Below are 26,186 nucleotides of genomic sequence, written 5' to 3'. Positions count from 1 at the left end.
CGACACCTGTGTGACAGCTGACGTAAAACAAAGGATTGGGCTTAGGGTAAAGCCGATAATGCCGATAATGATCGGTTCCGATACCGATTTTTGAGATCGGATCGGGACACCCCTAGTATGTAGGTGTAGGTCTTAATGGTGTTTGAACTTTCTACAGATGATCTTCCGTTGATAGTCAACAGACATGTGGTTGACATGCTACTTCTAGTCTGTTGAGTATCTACAGGGGGACTATCAAAATGAAGTGTTACCACTAAGTTTTATGAATGCTGAACATGGGTATACTGGCCACTGTGATTTTAGGAATAAGTAATAAGAATCACTTTGACATGTACATTATTCTTCTCCTGTTTTAGAGCATAACTTAGAATGGTCTCTGTGGTTGAATTTATATGTCATAAAAATGAACAGGAAGTGTTGCTTAATTTTGACTGCAGAACAGAAAGTATTGCTTAAGTTTGATTGCAGAAATCATCATCACTGGAACACATCAGGAGGGCTGCCGCCCATGGCACATCCCCATGTCTCCTAGCTTTGTCCCCCTGCCGTATAGCGGATATCACATCTGGTGACATTCTCTCTGTGTATTCCCTGAGATGGTCCTGGAGCTTCACTGGATACCTTGACAGGGTGTCTGCATCGATATTTGCCTTGCGCGTCCTGTTTTTGATGGTAAAGTGGAGGTTGGCTAACTCACACACCTAGCGGGGTCCAACAGCATTTAATATGGCCATGCTCAAAACGGAGGGAAAGGGGATTGTTATCTGTGTATACGGTGAATGTGGGTGCATAATATAAGTAAACACAAAACTTATCGCAGATGGCCGACTTTAAAGCAAGGAACACATGCTTGCTGGAATGTAGGTGATAATTCTTCTCAAAAGGCATAAGCATCCTGGATCTGTAGGCAATTACGTGGAGTTAACTCCCCTGTTCCTGGTAGAGCACAGCCCCCAGACCTTCGCTCGATGCATCAGTGTGCAGGATGAATGGCAAATTAAAGTCTGGGTAGGCCAAGATGGGGGGTTGGCCAACATGTCAAAAAGGTGAGATACAACAGCACTGTGTTAAGGGGTGCATTGAAGTGGTGTCTTGGATAGCAGTTGGACACTTTTCATGCCCTTGTTTGTGGATCTACCTGTACCAGGTCTCTTGCTGGAGCTTAAACAGTGGCCATGCTATTCTGGAAAAATCCTGAATGACAGAACGACAGTAACCCAAGAAACCAAGTAGAGCTTGGGCTTCTCCTACATTCTTCGGTTCCTTCTCCTTCATACACAGTACCGCTTCTAGGTCCTTAAGATCTACCTGAACGCCTTCACTCATCACCAGATGCCCCACATACCCCACGTAACACTTGAACAACTCGCACACGGCTCTGGGGTCTGGGACTAGTGTCGGTTCATTCAACAGGTCCTAGAGAGTGAGGAGTTGAGCCATGCCTTCATCTTCCATAGCTTTCAACTTCTCATTTCTGATGTAATAAACAATCGGGTCATAGAGTTCTGGTTCCCTTAGCTCTTCAACATTGTAAGTCTCTTGACCATCCTCAACTGAACTTGCAATGGTCTGTAGCTGACCAGCTCTCAAATCTGAAAGTTTCTTTCAGATCTTGAAGATGAACATCTGCCGTAGTGGTGGGCGGGGGGTGTCTGTTTTATGTTAAACTTTTAATAAAGGACATTTCCTAATCCTTTATATTATTAATGTGATTGCTGAATGTACATAGCCTGACGACTGTCAGTAAAGCTTGTGATCTGCTGGTAATGCGAGGTAAATCTCACATAGCCAGTGTGGCGCTGTCTGTGGCTGAGAATCACTGATTCTTTGCAAAAGGTACAGAGCTTGTAATAGGAATATTTGCTCTTGTTTTTAAGTATTATGATTGTCGACTGTTGTTTGTTTGATTGGTTCACTTTTTTTTATTGCGGTTTTTAATTGCTTATTTCCCCATTGAAAATGGCTGGGGAAAGTTTTAGGTCTGTAGTGGTTCGATGACAGATTGCACACAGCGGCAGTCAATAGTTCAATTCATTGGTCTTTTGCTCTGTGACTACACTTCAGCTGGACACAGATCCAGTATTTTCAGTACAGTGCAGTACAGATTCAATGATGCTGCAATCATGTTCGCATTTTCTTGCGGAAATGCATCTCTAGTTTATATTGTGATGTTTATGCTATGGGACACTATGGGCCTCTACCACGAAATTCCACTGAAAATCTTTGTCAATCTCCTCTGAAAAGTCTTTTAGTCTTCCAGCTTTCATGTAGGTAAATTTAATCCAAGCTAGGTTTTCACTTTACAACAGCAACAGTTAATCTCTTTAATTTTCATTCAAATTGAATGACATTTACTAATCTACTATCACGCTGGTGGAGTAGTGCAGGACCCAAGTGCAAGACACGAAGATTGTAGTGACAAAAAGGAGGACTTTACTTACAACTGAAGATAAAAATACAGGTGCAAACAGGAACAAAACCGATAATAAAACGGTGCAGCAAAACAGTGTGCAGCCAAACACAAACAACAATAGACAAAGGTCAAGGCAAACACAAGGGCTTAAATACAGAGGGAGAACTAAACAGGGCAAAACAGGATTGGTCCAAATTAACGAGGTTAATAAATGGGACAAACAGGAACAGGTGAGGGGCGGAGACAGATACAGAACAGGAGCACAAAGACATAACAAAACAAGAGTCCAAAATGGAGGTGCAGGCTGTGACATCTAAACTACTCTGAGCTCAATTGGGGTCTTTCAGCCCTCTGATATGTTTTGGTCTGTCTGTTCAGACTTTGTACAGAGATTTCTGAATATTCTCTCATGTATTAGAGTCCCTTACTTATTATAGCAGAAAGAAGGGTATTGTAGCAGGAGCTTGATTTGTCTTTTTTCATTTCCCCAGTGTAGTTCCTCTTTCCCCTTACAATTAAGTGACTTTCAGTTACTTTTAAGCTGGAAGAGTTTTACTTAGGAATATTCTATTTGTCAAAAGACTAAAAAAGAGAATAGAGAATAGTTTAATCACAGATAAATCAGATGTAGGGTCTGTTGCATAGTAACACAAATAGAGATACGAGTCATCATCATGATATCTCCAACTTTCTACTCACATGAACAAAACTTTTCAACGCCATTGTAACATAACATGCGATTCTACAACTGCGTATTAGTCTACATTCTGGTGAAAAGAGATGAAAGAATATCAAAATCAATTTGAAAAGAGCCACATTTATTTTACAGAGAATAAATATTTGACACCCTGTTGCCAAAACATCTCAGATGACAAAATCTATATGTATGAATTTGAGTCTTACTCTACAGCTAGTGCACAACTTTCACATTTGAGACCTAAAACATTTTTACATTTTTGTACTCTTTCAATTAATCATTAAAAAAAAAAACAGTGGATGAATATGTCAATATTCCAGGGAAACAGAGGAACAGGAAGGAGCAGGACGTGACACAATGAAACACGGGGGGTACAGTTAATTATATAGCAAATCCCCGGAATTTCAAATAATTCAAAAACCAAATGTATCTGTCTTTTGAATTTTCTTACACATTATAAGACACTCAAATACTGCTCTAAAAATTATTCAAGAAGGGAATTTCCATTGACAATAATTGGTGGAGTTGAGGTGGAAACACAGTCTAAATGTTCATTGATACCCATGTGGTCGACTAATTTTTTGTCATCATTGTTAATGTCATCTGGGTAACGGCTGTTTGAGGTAAAATACAAGGGATTCTGAAACGTGGGTGGAACAAAACCATTGGATTTTCTGTAGTAGACAAAAACGCCAACCCCTGCAAGTATGACCGCTGCAAAAATACAGACAGCCACCACACTGCCATAGATCCGTCGCACTTTAGCAGGAACAGGGTCTGTGGAAAGCACCAAGGATAATGAAAAGACCATAAACATTACAGAAAGACTTGTCTGATATGCTAATGCCTTGTCCACAACCCAGATTGTCATCACATCTGATGTTTAGCATGTTAAACACTTAAAGGATGTGTAAAGAATTTAGGAACATTTGTGTGAGGAAAATTCTGAGGATATCTCGTAATATCTCATGTACATCTGCGAATGGAATATAAAGTAAAGATGTGATGGTATCAAAGAATGTGCTATGCTTATCAGCACTGGTCAAGGTATTTACCTGGGTGGTATACCGTTGGAGTAGGAACTGGAACTGCAGGAGGAACAAACAGGATATATGGAATCAAAAAAATGTTACAACATAATAATTATAAAACACTTAATCTAATTACATGTATGGTACATCTTTCATAAAAAAGTTACTATTTGGCAAGAAAGCAAAATTGCAGTTTTCAACAGTGCAAAGCTTGACTACACAGCAAATTCAGGATTGCACCAGGCTTCACTGAGTTTGTTGTAAATTGTGGTACCTTTGGCTGTTTTGCAGATGAATGGTCGGACCTCATCACAGTATTCAGAATGCCATTGTGAGGTTATGGAAGAAACTGAAGCGCATTTCATATCTGTAGGGTTTCCCTCTGCCCAGTTAGTGTAGTCCACCACAGTGTCATCCAGCCAAAGCCACTGATCTGCATGGATCAGTGAGAGACATCAACGGTGGATTTACCTTCATTAAGTGTTTGAGACTGAAGTTTTCCTTTTTCATGGGCTCAGTCAACACCAAATTTTACTGTTTTATTCCTGAGTATATTTTTAAAATTTTGTGTCTGCTTACATTTTAACCTAGATAATAAGACCCCATTTGAATTAGTATGTATCAACAGTACACCCAAATATACTGGAGTTTTTCCATCACTGGAAAATCAAACATGCATGTGCCTTGCCCTAATCATTTCCATGATTCATATTTATCATATTTATTTTTATTGTTTTCTGTAGTCATTTGGGTCTTACCTCTGTGGGTTTTGTAATGTCCAATCCAGTAAAATTCGGATATATCACGGTAAACCTCCAAGTTTTTCTTTAGAAAATCATCCTCCATTGTGTCTTCAATACTGAGCAGGGATGCTCCTGGTGAAGATAATTCAGTTTATCTGTTTTCTCTGTCATCTCAGTTTTGTTTTCTTTAAGCAAAGTAAGATTACCACCTGATTTTACTTAACATTAAATTTGACACATGTCTATGTTATTACATAATAACATGTCTAAGTTATTACTTTACAAATAGTTATTGACTATTTAATTACAGTACACGGAAGTAATAATAACTGATCCGTACAAACTGGATAGTACTGGTAAAGTCGCTAGATAATACAAGTTTGGAAATTTGAACTTTGATTGGTCTGATGCTGTCATGACATTGTTTGACCTCTCTCAGGACCAGTGTCATAGCTCTTGAGGTCTGGTTTGAGTTCATGAAGCTTGAGCTTTGAACAAGCTATGTTTTGTTACCTTGAGCCTCTTGTTTTGAGGCAAACATTCTGAATTTTTTGATTAAGTTGGAACTGTCAGTGGTTTTATGGTGCCTAGTTTAATTCTGGCTATGATATTTTGGTTATTGTAGTCATGTTGAAACTTATTTTATGTGAAATCATACCTTACTTTCAAGCTTATACTATTTACAAGTGAGTAAAGAAATGGTTACTCTTACTACATGTGAAGAGACAAATGATAGTCTAGTGGATGTTGAAGAAATTGTGAGGCAACAATGTATGCTAAAGAGGCTGTAGTATAAGGAGACCAGATTGCCTGAAAAGGTTCCTTAAAATCCATCAAAATATGAGTAACTGTCAGTTATGAGTAAATGTCAGTGTCAACTGCAATTATTCAGTTAAGATTTAAGTCTCAGGTAATTCAATGATGATCCAAGTCTTAGGTAACCAAACATTAGTACAAGGATATGGATTTTTGCTTCTTTTGATTTTATCCTCCTGATTTGCAGGCAGTATTGAGATGTTAAAAACTAATTACTCACAGTCAGAATCAAAAAATGAAATTAGTTCTCTTGGCAGAATTGAAATTTGAAAAAAGCCATGTGCTCTTGTGGTGAGGTACGTATCTATTCATTCTTTCTACTTCCGTTGATTCTTTAATCTTATACCACTCTGCACATGTACAAGTAATTTATACTAGACAATAAAAAAACTGCTAAACCAAGGTTGCTAGTACCTCATCAACCACCAGACAAAGAAACTACTACATCTAATAATATACAAGGTAAGTGAGGTACTTCCATGTGTCTGCCACATAGGAAATAAGTCAACACAAAAGCAGCTCTACCAGTCACAGTTCTTACCCCGCATCTTGCATTGTATGGAAGCACTGGACCATGTCTGTTCATTGTTCAAAAATGCATAACAGTGTCCTCTGAAGGGTAGCCAGGTCATGTCATCTTCCTCTTCTGCCTTAGGACACTGACCAGGGTACTGGGGTGGTGCAGTTGGGGCCACATCTGCAATGATGCATAGAAACAGTCTGTTAATGAAAGCATGTTTTGTGCAAAGGCATACTTAGCAGAGGGAACTAACGGGCGTCCAACATCTATCAGATCAACCCATGCCTCTCTTGGTTCTTCATTATTATACCCAGTTGTCCTTTACACAAAAACTTTGTCTTGCAAAAGACACTAGATTAAATGCTCTTCAGTGATATTTTGCTTCTTTAATCCTTTTCATGCTTGTGATGCAATCTGATAGCTGACTTGATGTGAGAAAATACATGAAATTTAATGCTGTTTAATGATGTACCGTCACATGGCCAAACATCTCACCTGCTGAGACTTTGCACACACTACGATAGGTTTGATTACATAAAGCAGTCCTCCATGTTCCATCCACATCCACATACACACAGGAGTGGTCGCGTTTGGGTTCACCTGGTCCCCACTTGGCCATGTTCAGATGCCAGTTATCAATCCAACGAAAGTAACCATCTGTCTGTTGATGAAAACATTTCAAAGATTTTGAAAGGGAAATGAAATCTCTTTCTCTCTCTTTCTCTCTCTCTCTCTCTCTCTCTCTCTGTCTCCTATTATTGTAACCGCTGCAGCAATAATTACCTCAATGCTGTTTAGTCCAATCCACACTGGCTCATTCATTTTATGTGTCTGCAGTTGAATGTAGGCTTGTGCAAGGTGGTCACGGATACTGGCCAGGTGACTTCCTTCTTTCTCACAGAGTTGTCTGGCCTCCTTCCACATATGGTTCGTGAGGATCAGTTTAAAAGAGTCGTTTCCAAATTTGATGAAACTTTGGGGTATAGCTGTTGTTTCTGGCTCAATTAAATTATCTAAATGAAGAAAACAAATGTGTAGTTAGAATAAAGCCAAATACATTTTCTTATGTTCAATACCAACTTAAGCTCTAAGTTTTGCCACAAGCACAACAACAACAACAACAATAACATCAATAATCATAACATTATATATTCAAAACAACAAAAAGTAGCATGGAGAATCACAGGGAACATCTGAAACTGACTTTGTAAGATGATAATGAAACAGAACATTTTGAAACTCATTTTGTTTTCTTAACTATATCCATCTCTGTGCTCCACATGTCAAAGTACGTACTTGTACCATAACTGTAAGCTGCAAAGGTTAAAACTAGTTGTAAGATGTACCCATAATGTAACTATTTGGAGAAGGACATATAAGAGTGTTACGTCCTCGGACGTAGTTTTTTTGTTACCGCTCGTATGTTCCCCAGCCAATCGTGAAAAAACAAAAAACTACGTCGGAGGACGTAACACCCCCACACACAAAAGCACACATCAGTGTTTGCTTACACATACCAAACTTCATCGACGCAGTCATACTGCACACACCACGATAATACAATATTCCCACTTACACTTTCAGGTGCGGGATAAAGCGTCCGCCACGACAATTTCAGACCCTTTTTTGTGTTTAATGTCTAGCGGAAACGATTGTGCTAGTAAAGACCACCTCATCAGTCTCTGATTTGCATTGCACATGCGACTTAAGAACACCAGCGGATTGTGATCAGTATAGACTGAGATAGGGAGAGTGCTGGACCCAAGATACACCTCAAACTGCTCTCAATGGTGCTATAATGAAGCTGATGCTTTTTGAACTTTTTTGAGTAGAAACTGACAGGGTGATCGTGAAAGTCTTCCTGTAATAAAACCGCACCAGCGCCAGTAGCGCTGGCATCTACCTCCAGTTTGAACGGCCGCGTAAAATCAGGAGCGGCAAGCACTGGCGTGTTACACAGGAGAGACTTTACTGAATCAAAAGCACACTGACACTATGTCGTCCACACCAACTCTTTATCTGCTCGAAGCAGGTTAGTGAGTGGGGATACAACGCTGGAAAAATTTCGGCAGAAAGCTCTGTAATAGCCGGCCATGCCTAAAAACCTGCGTAACTCTCCCCGGGTTTTGGGCACTGGGAAATTCACAGTCGCAGAGACCTTAGCTCCCACAGGTCGCACCTGACCTTGGCCAACCTCTTTACCTAGATAGGTTACAGTGGCTTTGACGAATTCACACTTTGCCAGATTAACAGTAAGGGAAGCCTCTAGCAGACGCCCAAATACAATGGATAAAATCTGTATGTGCTCAGCCCAGGTAGACGTATACACCACTATATCATCTAAATAGGCTTCGCAGTTCGGCACACCTGCCAGCACCAGGTTCATTAGCCTCTGAAATGTAGCAGGCGCATTTCTAAGACCAAAGGGTAAAACCGTGTACTGTAAAAAACTATCGGGAGTCACAAAAGCAGATATCTCAGAAGTTCGAGGGGTTAATGGCACCTGCCAATAACCCTTCAGTAGGTCAAGTTTGGTAACAAAACACGCAGAACCAACCTTATCTATACAATCCTCCATACGAGGCAATGGAAAAGAATCAGGTTTGGTTACTGCGTTCGCTCTCCGGTAATCAGTGCAAAACCTCACGCTTCTGTCAGGTTTAGGCACTAGGATACAAGGAGAACTCCATGAACTAGAGCTAGGAATAGCAAACCCATTTTCCAATAAGTACTCAACCTCTTTTTTCATCAGGATCTTCTTTGTTGGATTCACACAGTATGCGTGCTGTTTAATTGGAATGTGTTCACCAACATCGATGTCATGTAGCAGCACAGTAGTTTGAGTCAGAATGTCACCAAATATGGACAAATGGTTTCGGACTAACTGGATTATGTCAACACGAGCCGAGACCGACAGGTGCGACAGGTGCGACTCCAGGTTTTCTAAGATTTCGGAGTTCTGCAGCCGACCACAGCACACAGGAGCAGAACGCATCACCAATCCGTCTTCCTCTGGACAATAAGAGGACACTAGGGAGACAGAAGCCACCCCTTTAACCTCGGGATTCACAGGCATGGGTACACTGTTTTCACCTACACTACGGTCAACATAGGGTTTCAACATGTTGACGTGACACACTCGAGTTTTACGTTTTCGGTTCGGTGTATCAACCACGTAATCGGTCTTGCTAAGCTTTGACCTGATTACGTAAGGACCAGAGAAACGAGCCTTCAATGCAGCACCAGGGACGGCAAGTAAAACAAGCACTTGTGCCCCAGGAATAAAATCTCTTTTTACCGACTTTCAGTCGTAATGTAGTTTCATTTTCGATTGAGACACCCCCAGAGACTCTTTTGCAGCATTGCAAGCTCGGTGGAGGCGCTCACGAAAAGAACTAACATAATCCAAAACATTCTGTTCACATCGCGTTTCACTAACGTTTCCTTTAAAAGTTTCAGTGGTCCCTGAACAGTGTGACCGAACACTAATTCAGCGGGACTGAACCCAAGGGATTCTTGTACCGTCTCACGCACAGCAAACAACACTAACGGAAGCCCCTCATCCCACTCACTTCCCGAATCAAGGCAGTATGTGCGCAACATGGACTTGAGAGACTGATGGAAACGCTCCAGTGCGCCTTGACTCTCTGGGTGGTAAGCACTGTCTGGGGCCTGATGGACAATTGCTGCAGTACCTGAGCAAACAACTTTGAAGTGAAATTCGTATCTTTGTCTGTTTGAATCACTTTCGGTAGACCAAAAGTAGAACAAAATTTCACCAAAGCTTTCACTACCACTTTCGTCTTAATGGCGCGCAGCGGAACCGCCTCTGGGAATCGTGTGGCAGCACAAATCATAGTTAGAATGTAGGCCTTCTGATTTCCTGATTTTGTTTTTGGCAAGGGGCCCACACAGTCGAGGATGATGCGTTCGATTGGCGCGCCTAGAACAGGGATAGGATGAAGCGGAGCTGGAGGAATTGGTTGGTTGGGTTTTCTCACAAGCTGACACACATGGCAGGATCGGCAGTATTCTGCAATCGATGATTTTAATCCAAGCCAAAAGAAATAATGAGAAATATGATAAAAAGTTTTTCTGATTCCTAAATGGCCGGACAATGCATTATCGTGTGCCAGTGTCAGTATTTGTGTTCGATAACCCGTAGGAACACCAAGTTGGTAAAATGAATTCCAATCACGATCGTCCTGCGTGGATGGCGTCCATTTGCGCATTAACACAGCACCATCATAAAAATACACCACTTTTTTTAGTGGCAACTCACTTTCCGAAACAACCACGGAGAAACAGCGAGCTAGGGAAGGATCTGCTTTTGTGAGCAGCAATGAGTTGTTCTTTCCCGATCCCTAGCGACGCTGCTCCGTCAGCGTCAGTTACGGAGACCAGCAGCTCCGTAAGGGACCCAGTAGAGTTTGGCACCTTGCCCACCGAAGGCACATTAGACACATTCATAAAAGTATCAGCAAAGTCCACGTCCTGACCAAATTTACGTGCTTGAGCACGAGTCACCACGCAAGCAGGGAAAACACAAGGGAATGAATTAGCTATGTCATCGGAGGGCATATCAGGCTTGTCAATTCTCGGGGAAATACTTTACCTCCAGCTAAATCATTACCGGTCAGTTTGATCACTGGTGAGAGACACAAAACCATTCCACAGAAATGGTTCATAACCAGAGTCACAACCTGGTGCAACTGATTCAGCAGGAGACGGAGACAACGTTTGCAAAAGCCCAACACTCTTTGGGTTATTATTGCGCTTTTTGTTCCACGCTTTACAGTCTGCAATTAAATGACCCGGTTTGCAACAATAAAAGCATTCACGAGTTTCACCCGCGCGAGGAGAAACTGGGCGAGGAAGTTTAGGACTCCCCTCAGATCGACCAGAGACCACGACACCACCTGACTCGACCCTGGGTAACACTTCTTTTCCCCTTGATGAGGGAAAAATAGTCTTGTGTGTTAAAATAAACTCGTCGGCCAGTACTGCTGCATTAGCTAATGACATTACCTTTTGTTCATTTAAATAAACCACAATATTGTCAGACAAACATCTTTTAAAATCCTCTAAGAGAATCAGTTCCCGAAGCTGATCGAAATCAGTGACCCTGCTAGAAGCACACCATTTATCAAAAAGAACCCCTTTCTCACGTGCAAATTCAACAAATGTTTGGTTGGCAGTTTTTAAGTGTGTTCTAAACTTTTGCCTATATGCTTCGGGAACCAGTTCATACGCACGCAAGACAGTATTTTTCACAATGTCATAATTTAAACTTTGCTCAATAGACAAAGACGCACACACCTCCTGTGCTTTTCCCACCAGTTTGCATTGCAGCAACAATGACCACACTTCCTTTGGCCAGCGAAGGGCAGCTGCGATGCGCTCAAAGGCAGCAAAATAAGAATCTACCTCCGATTCACGAAACGGAGGCACCAAGTTAATGTGCCTGCTGACGTCAAAGTCAGGAGATGGTGTAGCTGATACGGAGGGTGCGGTGGGAGATGTGGGAATTGGTGAGGCATCCGCAGCCAACCCCAAAGGAGGAACAGGTAGCAGGGGAGCTGGTCACTGGCCTCGCCGTACGGGGCCAAGGAACAGGATGCGTTGGCTCAACACCCATGCCATATTGTAGCTCCAGTTTGCGCAATTCTATATCTCTGTCCGCTTCAATCTCCAGAGCCCGAGTGGGTAAAAGCTGAGTCTGGTGCTCCTGTTTCTTCAGCTCCAGCTCTAGCTTTTTTAATTCCACCGCCAGCTGAGGATTCGCAGCCGCAGTTGAAGGATCCATGGTCGGCAGTGGCACCGCCCTAGCGTCAGCCTCTGGGACGGGACAGCCCAGCCCAGGTGACTGGGACACCTGCCTCCACCAGACCAACACCAGCAACGTCAGCTACGTCACCCCCAGGCAAAACTCCCTGTTTCATCAACTCAGCCTGCACCACAGCCTTTATCTCCTTCTTAGTAGTAAGATTATGCACTGATATGTTATAAAAATCAGCCACTACTACGAGATCCGACTTTCGACAGCGGTTGAACTGACCCACCGTCGGACGAATAACAAATTCTTCCAAATGGAATTCCATTTTAACTCGCTCTCCCACCAACAAACGAAAACTACCAAAACAAACAACTTCTTACCCACCCCAAATGCAGCAGCCAACACTGGAAGACGAGCCACCGGACCACGAGCCCCCAAAATTTATGTTACGACCCCGTCTAGGGTGGGGTGAACATAAATGAGTGGGAGAAACCTCCTTCTCCTGCCGCCCGTGTGAACCCGAAAAAAACACCAATACCGAAACCGATATAAAATAGTCAGCCTTTTTTTATTACTATATATATAACTATTCACAAACGCAAAAGACTTCGGGGGTGAGCCAGGCCAGAACAATAAACAAAACACATCTAACTAATAGGAAAAAGGGGAATAACCTACAAAAGAATACCAAAATAAAGACAAACTCAACTTTCCTCCCTAACTAATATAAACAGGAGAAAATACGTTTAAACGGAAATGGCACCCACCCCCTACGTGTGCTGACTATAAAAAAGCAAACACAAAAGAAAATGGGACGGGGAGCGAGAGGGAGACATAGAGCGAGAGGGAGACATACGGTACTACGGTAACAAAAAACTACGTCCGAGGACGTAACAAAGAGTAAAAAATGTGACAAGTTGCACAGGTCTCCACTGAAGCCATTTTGACACAAGCAAATCACACAATCTAATTCTTCCATAATTGGGTCATTTAACTTTGTCTATGTTAATACAGTATTTTGCAATACCATAGAATGATGTGATGTAGACTCACCCAAAGGCCGTCCGCAAATAAAGCCGTTGGTTTCCTCACAGTTCCTAGATTTCCATTTGCCCATTCCCAAGTCCCTCCTGCTTAACATGATGGCACAATGTGCCCCCTTAAAAAAAAAAAAGACTAAATACAGTATATTTCATTATGTCCTACACTGATTTAAACTTTAAAGCTAAGAATACACAACAGCTTCATATGTCAGAATGGATTTTTTTTCATGTATAAGAGCAACGATTGGCAAAAAAAGTCAAAGGATTAAAATTCTCATAACCGACATTTGGAACCACCCTACCTCATACTCCCATAGCCACTGCAAGGAAAACGACAATGTTTCAATTAATAATCTTTTATATTGTGCGTCAATCATTGTGTATGAGTCTGCTTTTATTTTCTGAAAGGTTCACAAGTCGTCTGCCCATTTTTTCCCACAGGATTGCAATGTCCCATGTAAGACACTTGTTGCTGTATTCTCACCCAAAATTTCGCTTTTTCTCCCAAATCCCAGTTCGTAAACTTCACAGCACTTCCATCTGTCCAGAGCCATCTTCCAAAGGTCCGAGCGGCAAAACCAATCCACAGGTCTGTATGTACTCCTAGCAGCTTTGTGGTCAAAAATGCTACAAATCAAGAAAAGCACGTGACACCACACAAATCACTGTCTCAAATCCAGGGATAAAGCATGCTGTTCTTTTTCATAGATGCTTTGATCATAGTAGGTCTCATTGAAGTCCACCGTATCTATGCTCCTAATATTTACTTATCACAAAAAAAACAACACCCCCCCCCCCCGACCTTGCACTCACCTCCCTGTTCCTCACCTATGGTGAAAAAACCAAACAAGTCAATTCAGTAGCAGCTGCTGTTTACCCACTATTGTTCCGTCTAAAATGAATGCTGCTTTATTAGCCTTTGAGGCCTATAAACTCCTCTTACTTAAGCAAACTTTTCAACCTCCAAAATGAATGTCAAATGAAGTCAGTTGTCTGATAAGTAGTGTTTTACCTTGTTGTTGCTCATTGACAATGGATATTAAGTTCCCTCCCATGTCTCGGCAGCTCTCTCTCGCCTCTCCCCATGTTTTCTGGTCCAACTCAATCTTGTAACACTAAATAAACCAGGATGGTATTATTTATACAGTGATTATTTATATGAGGATGATGTTATTTAACTATATGTTTCAAGAAATCCAGCAGGGGCAGGGGCGTTTGAATACCATGTTATCTATACTTATCTTTTCAATTCCTGTAATCTCAGTGCCATCTTTAAAATCGTAATGACAGCTATAACATCTTATGGTCATTACTGGTGCTGATATAGTAATATCATTTTATAACATTGTTTAAGAGAAACTTCTTAATTCTTATATCCATTTCTACCTTGCCCTGGAACGTCATCCATCCTGGGCCACAACCACCTTTAGGGGCTTGTGTTGGTGCTAGAGTGGCGTTTGGATGGGGGGACTCACTTCGTTTACAGATGAAATTATATTTCTCACCACAGTTGCACAACTCCCAAACACCTGTAAACAAATGCAGATTACAGTAGATTAAAAAAAAAAGAAAGGAAACTAGTCCTTCTCTAAAGCCCTTTTGTTTAGTTGTTGCTTGTCAAAACAGTTGTCTTTAGAAAGTTTACATGACGCATCTTGAGATTTCAGTCTCAAGTTGATCTTTCTTTTTTCTTAATTTAATTATCAATGTTTTAAATATTATTTACCCTGAGAGCGTGTCATCTTAACACAGGTTTCATCGTTGTTTTTGAAGGCTGGCTCATTTTCCTCCCAAGCCTGAAACACCACTGGAGATCCATCCATCCACCTTAGCAAAATTAAACAAGAAAAAAATATTAAACTCAAAAAGAAAAAAAACATCCTTTAGACATTACTGCCTCTTCATTTTCTTAAAAAAAAAAAAACATTTTAAAGCATTACTTTGGAAATGCCATTAAATGTAAACATCACAGGTCAATGACATCAACTACAGTCATTAAGTATTCAATGTCACCTCAAAAAGCATATAAATGGTAGCTTCAATTTCAGGACATGAGGTGCACTGTTGTATAAACTATGCAGTTTTATTTAGTATGCTTTTTATATACAGCACATTTCATAGTTTGTAATAATTATTTTGTTGTAAAATAACACAGTGTTTATATAATTATATTGTTTGAAATTTAAACTTACTGCATGGAGTAATCTAGGTCAACTGTCAAGCCAATATAGAAAGGTGACGCGTAGTTTTGCAACTGAAAAACACAAAGGAAGAAAAGCAATGCTGAGCCATACCATTTAATGTTTCAGTTCCAGTATCTTCCATGTAATTAGTATTAATGAGATATGTTGTTTCACATGTTCATAGCTATTTGTCAGAATAATGACCTTAAGAACCACAGGAACTGGGAGTCAGTGCCCCATAATCTGTCATGAAAATTGCAGCAGTGCCAGATCACCCCCAAAAATGTTCGATATTTCATCTGTTGACCATCATAATTAACTTGTGAAGAATAAAGCATCAATAAACTTAATTATAGCATTGGTCGTTTGTTGTTAGTAATTTTTTTGACAATTTTATCATTTATCTGTGACCCCTGAGGAAATACAGTATTCAAATACTGGTAACAAAAAACACCCTTTAGCTTATGAAGTCACTTTGAATGGAACCAGAGCTGAAAAGCAATAACCAATCCCTTTCTGACAGCTTAAAAGCTATCAGAGGATTGCTTTAGAGTATTTTGTTTCTTTTAGGGAGTAACAGCACAGAATCACATGCATCCAGGGATATTTGTATGTGTATGCAGAGATATAAATAATGTATAAATTAATGAACTAACTGCTCAAAATGAAATTTCATTTATATTTCAAATTCATTAGGATGGTTTTCATGATGATTCTGCAGTGTGTACTCACTGACTCATTTGAGTGTACAGTATTCGAACACCATAAATGGTCACTCCAAAAACATCAAAATGGCAAAATGTGTACTTTAAAAAAATGCCTGGAATATCAGTGGGAACTCCACTGGGACCATGTTTCATGATTACAAATTAAACTTCAAAACCCCAAATATAGTTCACTCTCTTAAATCATATAACACAGTCCTTAAATTGCAGCTTCAGGTTTACCTGTTGCCAGAGGAATATCCTTTCTTCATCATCATTGATAACCACCAGATCTGCATGTCTCTGATTACAGAATGCACGGGCGTCTTCCATGGCAACACGTGGATGGCCTCCTAAACAATACTGATTACCTTTGAATTCAATCCATCCATCCTCAGTAACGTTGTACTCTGCAGAGTGAGGAAAAAATGCCCCCTTTTATTGAGTTTATGTCTAGATGACTTGATTAGACTAATAAGACTAATCCTGAGAGTAGAAAGAACACTATATAGAAAAGTCATCTGGCATCAGACTTACTTGGTGTGTTATCTTCAGGTGGTATTTTGGGGGTTAACCCTGCAAAGATACATATGAGTCAGGGAAGGGACTTCTGACAGTAACCACAACTTCTCCTTTTCCATTAAGCTGTCTTTCATTATTTATCACAATGTCATTTGGCATTAGATGTAAACTGATGTAGTAACTGTCCTCCACTATTTATCCCCAATCCTTACCTTTTCGAATCTCACACACCCACAAGTGTTTTTTGCTCTCACAATGAATGTCATTCCATTGCCAGTATTTCCATGGATCCAGGTATACTTCAACACAATATTCCATATTGTTTTTATTGTTTGGTTCTCCAGGAGCCCAGTTTTCATGTGAAGACTAGAGTGGAGAAATGAGTTGTCATAATAACATACTGTCATATTAATCAGTTACGTAATTGTAATCATGACTGTAATTAATTCAGCCTCTCATTACACCATGTCATGCTAAAAAAGCATGCTCCATGTGACTTTTTGCTCTTCACGCTACTTTACACAAATCCAATTTGTGCCAAAAATGATGGGAGAAAAAAATCTTATTTGGTTAAATGTGGGTATAGTGTGAATATAGATTTATTTTCAAGACCTCAAAGAGTTCAAAGAGTTGTTTTTAAGCAAATCTGTGATATTTAAAAACTCTGTCAGATAGAAATTATACTCACTGAAGTGCCATCAGACCATACATAGCCAACATTAGGATCCTGGGCACTGGAGCCAATCCATGCTGCATCATATCTACTGTATAGGACAACAGATTCATAGCACATCAAAAGAAGAGTCATTTGCAGTGATGTGCGTGAGAACAATGAATACATCAGTCAGTGTGGAGACCTTAGAAGGCAAGTCTGTGAACTATCTATCCACTCAGAAAGGGTTACACCAGTAATCATTGCTGTCCTCTATACAACATGATTGCCCATTGAGTACATCATACTGCATGTAGAGTTTACACTTCAGAAATACATCTTTTTAAATCATTTAGGCTGAAATAAACCCATTCTGTAAGCCTAGAGTGGCATTCATGTGAGGTAAAAGAAGTATTAAAACAGCACATTAAAAGTGTCATTTGCCATAATCACTGTTATTATCATTGCTGGTCTTACACAAAGCCATATCCTACAGGCCTATCGTAAGTACTGTGGATGCTTAGCAGGTCACCTCCAACAGCTCTGCAGTAATCTAAAGCCTCAAACCAAGTCTTCTCATGAGAATCTTGACCTTCATATAACTTAAAAGAGAAATGAGAGTCAAACACTTGTCACTGTGATGATGAATATATCAAAATTATTGAATGAAAAGTCATCTTATGGCAAAGGTTAATTTTCATAGATAACTCCTAATAAGTTCTGTCATCATCATCATCATCATCCTGGCCGTCATCATTACTGTATTCTGCAAAGCGTACGTAACTGTAATTGCGTGATCTTTTTCATCATGACTGCCTTGCCTTGAAACAGAAGTCCCTCTTTATGAGTGGCTCCCAGCCTTCAGCACAGGCTGGAGCAGGACTTGTTGGTGGAGCTGATGTTGTTGTCACCCCCTCAGCTTGGTATTTACAAATATATTTCTCTTTGTTAGTGCAGCTCAGCACATCCCATAATCCAGCAAGTCTTCCAGTTGTCATGGCAACACACCCTTGCCTCTGGCCTGTTGTCCCCACCAAAAATGATAGTTGGTTACAATTACTCAGAGAACTATCAACAGCATATCCAAAGTTATTGGATCATTCTGCCAAGCTTCGCATATTTAGAGCAAAACTAAATATTTATTTAAGAACCTTGTAAATACCCTTTTAATATCAGTTTACCTCACCTGTATTTCATATTCCTCTGAAAAATAGAAGAAATAGCTCATTTAAAGACCCAGAATTCATTGGTTCTTTAAATAAGGGTCAGTATGCCACTGCATATGACATCCTCACACAGAGGGTGTGGTGTTTTGCATTGTGCCAAATTAACCAGGGCTTCACAATGAGTATTATGTCGTAATGTGCTTTCTTTTTTTTTTTTAATATCTAATTGCTGAACATATCTGAACAATTTCCCTTCTGCAACAGTGGACACTTGCACAGAAACACCCTAGATTTCATATTCATTCAGGTACTTACACAAAAATATACAGTTCACCCTGGTAGCTAATTTGACCTCAGTAAACCTCTGTCTGTCATATTAAAAAACAGCTCACATGATTTTTTTTTTACTTCCCCTCACTGCGGAGCGGTAGATTTGGACCATAGTACAAGAGTACAAGAACGATATCTGTACGTGATTTTAGTTTACAGCCCTTACAAACCAGGATTTATGGCGATATGTGAGAATGTTCTGTGTTGTGGATAGTATTTATGTTCAGCAGTAACGGTATTACAAGACCCAACGAATCCTCCATGCTTAGTTCTCTTGGCTTGGCTTGGCTTTTAAACTTCTCTCTACCCCCTCTATCTCTCTCTTTTGTGCACTTTTGCTTCCCTCAAACAATTGCAAATTTTTCTGAGGCCTTTCTCAGTCACTCTTATATTCAGAGAGCTAAATGAATCAACAATAATTGCGCTTTGGGTTAAATGAACTAAATTGTGTGCATATACTTCTGTAACTTATGTGAGGGTTTGACAGTTTAGCCAATATTTTTTTATCATTATGTCTACAATTTCAGTATATAAACAAATGTGAAAAACAAACTCTTACAGTAGATGTCAAATCCAGAACTCTACCTGGCATTCCAGTGTTGAAGTGTGTGAATTTAACTTCATCTGTATTTGTCCACTTAAAAGTGTAGCGGTCCTCTTGGTTAGATAGCCCTATCCAAAAATATTTCTCTGGTCGTGTACCCACGAGACTGACAAGGAATGCATTTTCCACTCTGGAACAAGTCATGTTTCAAAACAACAGAGTACGTTAATTACAGCTTGAACAACTGGAAAATGCTTATTCTCAAGCAAGTTATTTTATAAAACAAAGTTTAACCTGTTGGGTACATCAACCAAGTAAGATCCGGTTTTCTGACATGCTTGTTTTGCTTTGTCAAAGGTTTCTGTCTCTGATCCAGCAAGGTAGCAGTAGTAACCATCCCTAGTCCAACCCTTGAGTAAGACAAGCAGAAAAAAAGTCATTTGTGAAAATGAGTTACACCAGCATCAATTTAAACTAAATTTTTGCTGTGTGTATGGCTTCTGAGTACCATAATTGTACCATTCTGTGTGACATAATTGTAAGCAACACTCACAGGTTTGCAGCCTGGGTTTGAGACCACGGTGTCATTAGTGGACGGATTTGAATGTGCCTTTTTCTTACAGATAAATCCATAAACCTTATCACAGTCTTGGTCTGCCCACTTGCCCTCCTAATGGAGAGATGGAAAATAAAAGATTGTTCTGCATGTAATCACATTTAGCACATGACAGAGCACTCCAGTTGACATGCAAGAAAACACATTAGTATAACCTGCTACAGCATATACTATATACTGATAGTTTTGTGATGAAGAACAGTCTCTTACATTCCCCCTAATAATGACACAGTCCTTCTTTAGACCAGCACCGTGGCTGGGTTCCTTCAGGTCCCACATGGTAAAAGTGACATCAGACTCATCACTCCAGCGAAACAGCAACTGAGACTTCCGGTCATTTAGGCCAATCCATAGTTCATCTGTCGACCCTGCGATGGGGAGAAACAATGACCTTTCAGTCCATGAAAGTTGGTGTTTACTACACCTCGAAACATGTCCACTGTGTTTCTCCTAAAACAATTCCCATCTGTTTACACACACTAGCAATCCAATATTAATGTACTTGAAGTGTGTGTACCATCCTCAGTGTGCTGGACATTCAGAATGCTCAACAGATACATCAGTGATGTTTATACCATTCTCAGGAAGTTACAAAGCAAAGAGGAGGCACTATTGAATAACTGACGCAAAATTTCTCAATATATTCAGGGACAAGAGGCATCATCAAGTGACACAGAATAAAATGTGAAAAGTTCAAAAAGGGAACTGCAAACAAATAAATGAATGAAAGAATAAATGAATCCCTTTAGATACCTCTTCACAACAGTGAATTAACTAGTAGTAATTCAGTAAATTGTGATTTTGCCATACAACGTATTAGATTCGGCACTCTTGTACTGCATTATCCTTTATAAGAATTTAAACTCACTGTATCCAAGCTGTGAAATAACGAAATCTTGCTCTTCTATGTTGCGAATGCTGAGTAGGTCTCCATCATCCTTAAGACAAGCAGCTTTGGCCTCCAGCCATGTTTTCTTCTGCTCGCGATAGAGGAAGTAGCAATGTCCTGCATAAGGGATCCAAGGACTGCTGCAATAGCCCTTGTGAACCTCTGAAAAGCCAAAGAACAATAAAGTATTTCTGATCAAATGAAAGAAAAAAAGAAAGAAAGAAAGAAAGAAAAACATTTAAAAATGATTTCATATCACATGATTAGACAGAATAGAACTGACACAGTTATGAGGCTACCTGGTGAAACAGTGGATAAAGAGTTGCCTTTCTGGCAGATGTAACCAAGCCTCTTTGAGCAAACTTCACTTTGCCAGCCAAATTTGCCCAAGACTGCACAGTTCGCTCCAGGTGCAGACTTTGGCTGCCCTTTACCGAGAAAAGAATTTTCAAGAGAGAGAGAGAGAGACAGAGACAGAGAGAGAGAGACAGTCAACTAAGACCCCTGTAAATGGGAAGTTAGTTTTCTGTCACCAAAAAAATAGTGCTGTTCTCCATTCAAGTATACATTGGACTTTGTTTTAGAGATTGACATGTATTCCTTGCTAGAGTCTGGTGGGATCCTTAGCCATGAAAGAAAATGATCTGAAGAGGCACTTTACATAAAAGAGAAAATAGCGTTCTTCATTGTTACCTGCTGCCCATTTTAGGTAGCAGAAAGGTTGCCCATTGCTCCACTGCCAACCACTTGACAGATCCAAACTATTTAGACCAGTCCACAGTTTCACATCTAAAGGTTGAGTGGGTCCTAGTTAAGAAGGAACAAGGGGTTAACATTTTATTCATGCTCCTTCAAAATCATATTGTGCATGCTAAAATCTGGAACTTAACATAAATTGAACATTAGATCATATCATTATGCAAACTTGTGGCACTGAGTGAGTAAAATAAGTTTACTGATTTAAGTTTATGCAAATTCAATCTCAACTTGAGTTAATTTTGGTGTTATATTAATACTGGCGACTGGCACATATTTTAACAATTGATTGATCTGTGCTTCTCCACTAGAGGGCAGTACCTGCTACAAAGGTGTGCTCGTGAGGTTCTACAACACTCATTAAATCTGCGCCTTGCTGAAGACAGCTCTTTCTGGCCTGATGCCATGTAAGTGCAGACTTATGATTGATCTGATAGTGTATTCCTGTCAGAGGATTTGTCTTCCAGTATTCTATACCTGCAGAGAGAGAGAGAGAAAGAAAGAGAGAGAGAGAGAGAGAGAGAGAGAGAGAGAAAAGTGAGTCTCTAAAGTGACGCCAACTTTTGGCTAATTTAAATCTTCAGAAAAAAATATTCCTATTTAGATTCACTTGCAATGACGAATTACATATGATGGAAACAGAATGCTAGTCAGTAAATGTAGCAAATAAAATATTACACTGAAGTGTAAATCAGTTTGATCCAAAGGCAATATGGTTCGAGCACACCTACTTCCAGGTGTTGGACAATAACCCCAGCGTTGGTTGGGTTTGTAGTTTCTCTCAGTTGCACACCATAGACGATGAATGGTAGATCCCTCTGTTGTGCAGTCAGCGTACCACTTATTTTCAAAAAAGAATGGGAAATGGCATGGCTGTCCAAACGCGTTACCTTCTATTGTGTATATCTCTGTCAAAGGAGAGAACACATCAAAGATATACGTGACTTACTCTTTTACATTTAACCACTGTTATTTCATGCTCCGTTTTAGCTGAACACAATATCATAGGCTTAAAACCACTGGGCATTTGTGAAGACATTTTTACGAAGTATTAGCAAATTTTAACTGAATTTAAAAATTATTATAGATAAAATAACTTTTTGTAAGAGACACATGTTTTGTGGTTAAATATGTTTAGTTCAGTTTAACATCCCTATTTACCTGTTGTAGAGCTATGAAAAATGATTGATGGTCACTTGTTACTCTAGTGTGACCATAAAACATTCCAGTCAAACAGCAGCATGTTAGTCAGTCTTCAGAGGAGACTTCATGTGTATTTTATTGTAAATACAACATGATACAAGGTCTAAATTGATTTTTGGTATCTTTGCATGTGTTTATGAGTATGCACTGGCACATACCATAAAGCAACACTAAAACTCCCAAGCCAGTATTCAAAATATTGTAGATATTTTGCTAAGATAAGATAAGATAAGATAAGATAAGATAAGATAAGATAAGATAGAACTTTATTCATCCCATAGGAAATTCTTGAACACACTTGATGTTTCAAAGCATCTGTATTGGTTTTGGTCTGAATTTCTAAACTTGAACTTTGTAACTACTACTGTTCAGAAACAGCTCTAATGCTGATTATTACAGGTGATTTTGCACAGAGCCTTTTTAGACCATCATTCATGTACCTTCATATGTCTTAGAGCAGATGTTGTCCTTTGTCCTATATATTGTCCATTCACTCTTTTCTCCGGTATCTTGCCGACTCAGTGAAATAAACCCTCTCTCATTAACGGACATGAACAGAGATTCATTTTTCAGCCCGAACAGTTTGTCACGTTCACATTCCCACTTCTGGAGGTCGCTCATACCGTCACAAATGTACCACTGTAATTTAGAACCTTCGGTCTTACTCCCAACACCGAGACATTTTTTTAGGCGAACGTTGAATATGCGTCGCTCGGATGTCCAGCGGAACTTCTGACCGAGAGAGTCAGTGTTGCAGGTGACAAGCGATTCCAATTTGTCAGTTAGACATCTGTTGCTTTTAGCATTGTAGATCTGAAAGTTTTCTTCAAGACCACACAAAAAAAGAAGATTGGAATCACATTAGAAATGAACACATTTAAAATTGAGAAAACAAATTAAGGTTAGAAACTTTAAAATAAAATTGTTGAGGTATAACTACATGAAATAATGTGTTCTAACAATTAATAATCCAAGTTTTGCTAGTTATGAATTATGTTTGATATTTTATTTTGGTTACAATGTTCAAAGGTCGAGGTGATCGGTTAATTTATTAAATCTGGTATTCCAGAGGTGGGCTTAGAGAAAATGTTCACCCCTGTTGGGACAGAAACACAAAATGGCGACTCTGGTTGAAATAACTACCACTACTATGAGAAGCAAAATCTTACATTTTCTCACCTCCTAATAATAAAAATTAAACAAAATAACAAAATATAAAATAAAATAAAATAATTGACAGCCTACCTGACTGAGAATAACAGTATGAGATTTGAACCAGCAGCAAAATGACAGCAGTAACTGTTTTCATACTTGTGATCCACGTGTCCCTTGTACTCGTGAAAGACTTTCAGACTCTGACTGTTTATGCAGCAGAAGTTGAGAGCCACATGAATGCTGATGGACTGTCCTCAGGAGGGTTCGTGACTGGTCACAGAGGACAAATCATGTTATATATCACTTTAAACTGATGATGTATCACACAACGTACGTACACTCACACACACACACACGCACACACACACACACACACACAAAAGAATATACAGGAATATACAGGGATATAAAGATTTTTTGTTTCTTCTTCTTCTTCTTCATTTTCTTCTTCTACTTCCTCTTATTCGTAGAAGTAGTAGTAGTAGTACCACTGTTGTTGTTGCAAGGCGCAAATAATAATAAATGTTCAAAACTAAAGCTTTTCTTGTTTGTGACAAAATGCAAGAGAATGCATCTTGCATTGGCAGGAGCAGGGATGAGCCAAAGTCACTAAATGTGCTCATGCAGAAAGTGATACAGGACAGTTCAGAAACAGTAATGGCAGAGGATCTCAAGAACAAAGACTATTCCTTTTTTATGAATGAATATTCATTAAAGAAGAAAGACTAGATGAGACATCACACAGAAAATAAAGGCAGTCAAGCTTTGACTGCACACTGTCAGCCTGTCAGACTGTGCACTGGCTAGCACGGTTCAACTTTTTGTTTTTTGTGCACACACAGGGCTTTTGATAATTCTGCAGTTCTGATAATGATTACTATACAACAAACTTGTATGAAAAACCTGCTGCCCAAGTAGTCATCTCTCATGTCTGATAAAGGCTATGTAAAAATAAAATACATCCAAGAGGCAGCTGTCAACAGTTCATCAGTTTATAAGATTTGGGTAATATAAGTTGTGGGAGTTTATGCTTCTGTTACTTTGGAAGTAGTAGAAACGCTAAATGCGTGACCTGATGCATTGTTTTCTCATCAAATAAAACCATCTATGAAAAGTGACTGAGATGGTGACCTGGGCATTATCAGTAGTAGTGACCTAAGCACAGATTTCTTTTCTTCAGTGGTTTTAGGTCCTATAAAATTTGAATACTGGAATGTTGAATCCTCTGGTGTTTATGATTTGCTGACCAACGGAAACACCCTGTTCTCATCACACAGTGCAATGTCAGTTTAACTCCTCATGGCTTTGAGTTCACTTCTTTCACTTCCTTATTTTTTGTTATATCACCACGGAAAGTGCAGCTTTGCATTCCATGAAAAAAAGATGCAATTAAACCACTTTGACAACATTCTATTTTGATAGTCCCCCTGTGGATACCCAACAGACTAGAAGTAGCATGTCAACAACATATCTGTTGACTATCAACAAAGGATCATCCATAGACAGTTCAAATACCATTAAGAAATATACCTACATACTATCAACTAACTATATTAGACATGACCTTAATAGTCCTGATGATGATCCACAGTGAGATGCTAGTAGATGCTCAACTGACTTTCTATAAGGTATCAACTGGTGATCAGGTACATGTTGTAACCAGTTCAACATTCATCTGTAGCTAGTGAGCATATTATCAGTGTTATATCTGTAAAGTGCAACAGACTCTCTGTAGTTCCCATGTTGATAGATCAGTCTTTCAGCAGACTCTCAATAAAAGGTTCACATCATTCTTGGCTCTTCAGAAAAACTGTCCCCTTGTTGTTATACAAATATATGGGTGTTCAGTTAACTATCAGTGCTGTATCAAACGCTAGTGCAGAGTCACTAAGGGCTGTACCAACTCTCTGGTAAAGACCTGTATGTTTGAATTTGCACCATCCAAATAAAGTGAAACATTATTTAATTAAGCATACAATATACAACTTGCTTATTTCAAGTTCAATGTTCAGTTGGCATTCAGGAGTATTTCAAAAGCATGTCTGATAATGACCAGTTATCCATAATACTGTCAGTTCAAAATATCCTGACTTTAAAATCAGCACAAAAAGTTCTTGGGAAAACAATTTTTGGAAGTTAAAAAGCACAGGCCATCATTATTTCACGTTCAGATGTTTAATCAACATTAAATTATTATTAGGTTGCATTTTTACAGGAACAACAAACCAAAAGACACAATACTATGTGTCAGAACTGTCAGTGCTCAACACAGTCACCCATTCAACGCAGTGTTAGGGAATCAATCAAATCAAAACACATCATTATTCCACTTAAACTATTAAATGAACATAAGATAAAAAAAACAATTAAATTAATGAAAGAAACCACAGTATCCTGTGCAAACCAATGAACGTGTAATGACCTCGT

At 39.5% G+C, this 26,186-nt stretch overlaps 1 protein-coding gene across 1 annotated transcript; it reads right to left on the bottom strand.

Moving 5' to 3' along the window:
* Nucleotides 1-452: 452 nt before the first annotated feature.
* Nucleotides 453-23,913, bottom strand: LOC115812102 (macrophage mannose receptor 1-like). The gene is made up of 32 exons (XM_030774590.1): nt 23,850-23,913; nt 23,045-23,428; nt 22,133-22,309; nt 21,723-21,878; nt 21,339-21,452; nt 20,945-21,073; nt 20,625-20,807; nt 19,967-20,124; nt 19,694-19,810; nt 19,435-19,550; nt 19,182-19,330; nt 17,922-18,121; nt 17,578-17,702; nt 17,137-17,212; nt 16,661-16,814; nt 16,464-16,502; nt 16,170-16,336; nt 15,232-15,293; nt 14,766-14,866; nt 14,426-14,568; nt 14,052-14,154; nt 13,524-13,666; nt 13,342-13,359; nt 13,050-13,155; nt 7,004-7,233; nt 6,716-6,881; nt 6,242-6,397; nt 4,900-5,016; nt 4,416-4,574; nt 3,672-3,887; nt 1,252-1,391; nt 453-701 (listed from the first exon to the last, which is right to left on the bottom strand). The coding sequence occupies exons 1-32, from the start codon at nt 23,911-23,913 to the stop codon at nt 453-455; spliced, it is 4,617 nt and encodes a 1,538-aa protein (XP_030630450.1).
* Nucleotides 23,914-26,186: the final 2,273 nt, after the last annotated feature.

Source organism: Chanos chanos, chromosome 5 (genome assembly GCF_902362185.1).
Source record: "Chanos chanos chromosome 5, fChaCha1.1, whole genome shotgun sequence".
In the NCBI taxonomy this organism is placed as follows: domain Eukaryota; kingdom Metazoa; phylum Chordata; class Actinopteri; order Gonorynchiformes; family Chanidae; genus Chanos; species Chanos chanos.
This window is presented reverse-complemented; position numbering and strand designations above follow the sequence as displayed.